Source organism: Morus notabilis, unplaced genomic scaffold (genome assembly GCF_000414095.1).
Source record: "Morus notabilis unplaced genomic scaffold, ASM41409v2 Scaffold570, whole genome shotgun sequence".
Classification (NCBI taxonomy): Eukaryota; Viridiplantae; Streptophyta; class Magnoliopsida; order Rosales; family Moraceae; genus Morus; species Morus notabilis.
Genome location: NW_010358717.1, coordinates 47,826 through 52,407, shown reverse-complemented (window position 1 = coordinate 52,407; position 4,582 = coordinate 47,826). Strand labels below are relative to the sequence as shown.

General features: G+C 36.7%; 2 protein-coding genes across 4 annotated transcripts in view; one reads left to right on the top strand and one right to left on the bottom strand.

Annotated features, from left to right (window-relative positions):
- The first annotated feature begins 460 nt into the window (after positions 1-460).
- On the top strand, positions 461-1,970 carry LOC21403049 (30S ribosomal protein S13, chloroplastic). Of its 2 annotated transcripts, none has more exons than XM_024162361.1 (3): positions 461-659; positions 829-1,056; positions 1,661-1,970. In XM_024162361.1, exons 1-3 carry the CDS (start codon positions 546-548, stop codon positions 1,826-1,828), a joined length of 510 nt encoding a protein of 169 aa, XP_024018129.1. In that variant the 5' UTR covers positions 461-545; the 3' UTR covers positions 1,829-1,970. The 2 variants fall into 2 exon arrangements, with proteins under 2 accessions (XP_024018129.1, XP_010091339.1); XM_010093037.2 differs by having other exon boundaries at positions 465-659; positions 832-1,056.
- A 1,869-nt stretch (positions 1,971-3,839) lies between these two features.
- Positions 3,840-4,582, bottom strand: part of LOC21403048 (small ribosomal subunit protein S13, mitochondrial) — a 1,363-nt gene continuing 620 nt past the window's right edge. Inside the window, exons 3-4 of one of the 2 annotated variants that reach the window (XM_024162359.1) lie at positions 4,572-4,582; positions 3,840-4,201 (exon numbers count right to left, since the gene is read on the bottom strand). In XM_024162359.1, coding sequence (XP_024018127.1) covers positions 4,049-4,201; positions 4,572-4,582 — 164 coding nt within the window. In that variant the 3' untranslated portion in view covers positions 3,840-4,048. The remainder of the gene's footprint in view (positions 4,202-4,571) is intronic. The other variant, XM_024162360.1, reaches the window with a different exon arrangement.

Sequence of the window (4,582 nt, the reverse complement as noted above, 5' to 3'; positions counted from 1 at the left end):
CCTCTCTCTTCTTTAACTTGTTATCTTTTTTTTTTTTTTGGGGAGATTTACTTTTTTTTTTTTTTTTTTTTTTTTTTTTTTTTTTTTTTTTTTAATTTATCAACTTCTATAACATTAAGGTATGTAGAGAGATCCATTAGGTTTCATTTTTATATTTATAATAATGTTGAAACATGCATAATATTATAATAAGTTATAAGTGGATAAATTTTTTATATTACGTTATGTTAGTTTATAATCAACTTTGTTTATATTTATATCTCTACTAGATTCAAAGTCTGACTCCGTCATTAGATCTCACCGTAGAGGCTCCTTATAAAAAAAAACAATTTTGAAGTTGTTCTTCACAAATGAAAAAGGAAGAAAGAAAAAGTATGAAAACGTTGGGCCAGCTTTCTTTGGACTGTGTTTTGGAATGCCAACTGATTAAATTGGGCTTTATCCATTCGACGAACGAACCATACCGAAAAGGATAAGCAAGCAGTCGCTATTCTCTCTTATCATCTTCATCCACACAGAAAACCAGAGGCAAAAGAAAAAAAAAAATGGCACAAACACTGGCTATGCCCGTGGCGCCTTCGCTTTCTGCAATCTGCAATGGTTTAAGCTCTATCTCTCTCTCCAATCGCCTCTCTTTCCCCACTACAAACCCCCTTCAGGTAATTCTCCTTTCTATATCTTATTGGGTCTTCGAAAACAGTTTTTTTTTTTTTTTTTTTTTTTAAGCTTCAAATTTCGGATTTATTTTTATTTTTTTGAATTGAAGATCATGGGTTGCTTTTTCTAAGTGGGTTTTTTATTGGTGAAATTTATTTTTAAAAAAATGAGGAGATTGGTGGGTTGAGCGTGAAATGTGCGCGTGTTGGAGGAGTGGAGATTCCAAACAACAAGAGGATAGAGTTCTCGCTCCAGTACGTTCATGGGATTGGACGAACCAGTGCTCGAAAAATCCTGAACGACCTCAGCATGGAAAACAAGCTCACCAAAGACTTCTCCGAAGATGAACTCATCATTCTCAGAGACGAGGTCTCTAAGTACATGATTGAGGGTGACTTGGTAAATAACTAACTTACTCCATTTCCCTTTTCTCTTCCACTCGAATCTGGATTTGGTCTTCTTCTAGTTTAGACTTGTGTACATTTTATTGTCTTTGGTCTATAATGCAATTGACTTGTTTTTACTACACACTTGAGAATCATTATAGGCCAATTAGGCTTATTCAATGTTATGTTATTTAGAGGGTGAGAGTTTTGCTTTTCTCTGATATGCTACTTACTTGAAGCCAAAGGATGATGGTGCGTGAAATCCAAACAGTGGCGGAGTCGGTAATTTTTCTCAGCGGGGGCACTATGAAAACGTTAGCGATAATTTTTTTACACATTCTGGACATGGTTATACACCTCAATTATCAAGTGCAGAAATAGTTATGATCTATCTTATAAAGTGGGGGCAGGCTGAAATGTTGGGAAAATTTTAGGGAGAAAAATCAATTTTTTCAAAATTTAAGTGATGTGCCGCCGTGCAGTAAATTGCGGCTTCCCCACTGAATCCAAATGTGTAATTTGTTAAGCATCTAATGTTAAATTTCATAGACGTTTGCTTCTAGTTCTGTAGGGGGTTGGCTCTAATAGATTTGAGTGTTGTTTTTTGTTTTTCTCAGAGGCGTTTCAATGCCCTGGCTATAAGGAGATTGAAGGAGATTCAGTGCTATAGAGGGGTGCGCCACATTAAGGGCTTGCCGTGCAGAGGACAGCGCACCAAGAACAACTGTAGGACATTGAAGGGTAAGAAGGTAGCCATTGCTGGAAAGAAAAAGGCCCCTCGTTAACCATATTGGTTTTGTTCTATCTTTCTTTTTGTGAAATTGATGTACTGTTGTATAGACTTGCTTATGATTTTAGTTAATCAAATTTGTTATTAACCTTTTGAGATGCAACTTGTAGTCATGTTTTCTTTGTGGAGTTGAGATTCTTCATTCTTGGCAGTGTATTATCATGTTTTCTCTTAGTCCTGTTGTTGTCTTGTTTTGCATTTGTTCACTGTTAAATCTTTTTATGATTAGAAAATATTTTGTGAGGGTTGTGCCTGTGAAGTTAGAATGAAAGTTTGGATCAATCTGATTGTCAAAAGCTAACTATGAACTACCTCTGATATATAACTATTTCGCACTAAAAGTTACATATTTGGCTTTTGGGATGAGATGGAGAAAGGCCAAAACTACATTAGAGTTCATCTGTTAGCCTTCTTTATCTGCAACAAGTGCATCTAATCTGGTTTTTTGCTTCATTGTTGCTCTGCTTCCCAGCCGTGAATATACTTCTGGTAGGATAGATTTTGTATAACAAAAGTTGTCTACGATGGTGATTACACTTGTGTATATTTGACTGAGAGTTATATAAAAGAAGCTGTAGTGAAATCTACTTTCTTCTGGTATGGATGGACTGTCATTTTATCGTTCAATAGCTTTATTCTTGTCCCTTAAGGTTGACTTATTGTTTGTTTGCTCTTGGATATATAGGCAGTCAGTGTTGAGAAACGTAATCCTTCTGACTTTAGTACTCCACTCTTTTTAACGGATTTTCTCAGGCGTCGGGCTTCCTTTTTCTTTTAACATCCTGTTGGTTGTCTAAGATAGATATAAACTTTAGTTAGTCTCTGAATTGAACTAGGGTACGACTGACCATTTCTAGTTGCGCAGTGCAGTAAGTTTTTCAGGCGATAAATGATGATCAAATCAATCGAAAATGTTGAACTTCTTTGCTGTTGGGTCCTACTACCTAATAAGAAAAAGGTCTAAATTTCATTCACAATTTCATCACCGTCCAAAAAAATTGATTGCATGATACGGCCGGAAAATGATTTTTTGTACCGTGGTTCTGCCAAGAGTCTCTTGCTATCTCAAATCAAAGCCAAATGCTTCCGTTTGATGCACATTACATGTGTTTTACTGGTTGTCAAAGCCCTCACTATGACACCGGTTGCATTGTTTCATTTATGTTCTACTTGAGCTGCTCTAGATTCCCTGATTAAGTTACTCAGTCCACATCCAGCACTTGATTTATCAAACTAGAATCAAATTCTTGTTTAACATATGAAAGTAAACATCATAGAAAGGTTCCATTATTTCAGTGACCCTTTCTGTTTTGCTATTCTCATGGCTCAACATATCTTCTCTACTCCGGGGTTTCACTGTACTAGGCAAAAATTTGGCCAAAGCCAAGGCTAACACAACCCGACTTAGCGATACATGAAGCCAGCAGCACAAGTCAAAAGAACTTGGCTCGCTATGTTGCTTCCTCTATGTGATTATGGATTCTTTTGCTCTCTCTTCTTTTACTCACTTGTTGCTTTCAGTACCGTGTAAATCTTTGATTCACTGCTCTTATGTGTGATTATGCCCTTCCATTCATAAATCACGCTTCCCTCATGAGATTAGTTTGGCTATCCGCCTCCAACAAGACACAAAACTTCTCCCCGCATGAGCTAGCATGGTTATGAATTCAACTGCTAGAGTCTCACTTCATTCATAAAGAGCTTAGCAAACATCTAATAACCGGTACAGAACAAACTAGGAGAACAAATCCTATTTACAATGCAGAATACTAGAATCTCTTATTAGCTTTTGAAGGAAATGAAGGTAGTGATATAAAAACCAGGGTTTTTTTTCGGAAAAAATAAATAAAAATGCTTGGAGCACCTTAGCATCACAACTAATAGAAATGACACTTTCTAGGAGTCCCATTCCATGGCATGCACTTTCTATTAGTTGTGCTGGCACTCGTGCCCCTAGCATTGCTCGATCTACTTTCATATGCTAACGAAAATGTTAACAATAAAGATTTCAACTAAAAGCTTCCCATTTACCAAAAGAAGTACAGAACAGTGCAGTAAATCCCACGTTCAAAAACCCAATTGTATTCTTTCCATCAATTGGCATGAGGAAATTTCAAATAGTAAAGAATTTCTTATTTCCAAAACCCCAAAAACCCAGAAAGACAAGCTTCAACAAATGGCAAATAAAGAAAGAGAAACACAAAACCGATTACACTCATCTCTTCTTCACGGGGGATCCGCGATCCTTCTGGGTTCGAGCGTTGGTCTTTGTCCTTTGTCCTCTGCAAGGCAAGCCGTCGCTATGCCTAATTCCTCTGTAGCACTGAATATCCACCAATCTCCTCACGTCTCTCTCAACGTAACCCCTCTGAGATTGAAAACCTCAAAATTTGTCATCGATTCAAAACAAAAAATTGGGAAAATTAGGTGGATGCCAAATTTGGCCGCCACTTTCAAATTAACGGCCAAACTTTTTTTTTAAACGTGTTCATTCAATCACTGATCTACTATAGTGATAATCCAGATAATTATTGATTTACAATGATTGAATTGTTTAATATTGGTTTATCACCAACTGATATTAGTCAATTAGTGCACCAAGCCCCAATCAGTTGCAAATTTATCATTGATTTACCATGCTATATCAATGATACACTGCTATTTTTCTATGTTTGCACCGACCCCGAGATAATTAACGAGACAGTGCTAGGGCAAAAGAGAGAGAAAGAGGGTTTTACTAATTCTCTTC

Bases quoted from the DNA above. Each gene is read 5' to 3' on its own strand.
- LOC21403049 (XM_024162361.1), top strand. From the start codon at position 546: ATGGCACAAACACTGGCTATGCCCGTGGCGCCTTCGCTTTCTGCAATC. The intron at 660-828 runs GTAATTCTCCTT...TAAAAAAATGAG, and splicing joins CCACTACAAACCCCCTTCAG to GAGATTGGTGGGTTGAGCGT. The intron at 1,057-1,660 runs GTAAATAACTAA...TGTTTTTCTCAG, and splicing joins ACATGATTGAGGGTGACTTG to AGGCGTTTCAATGCCCTGGC.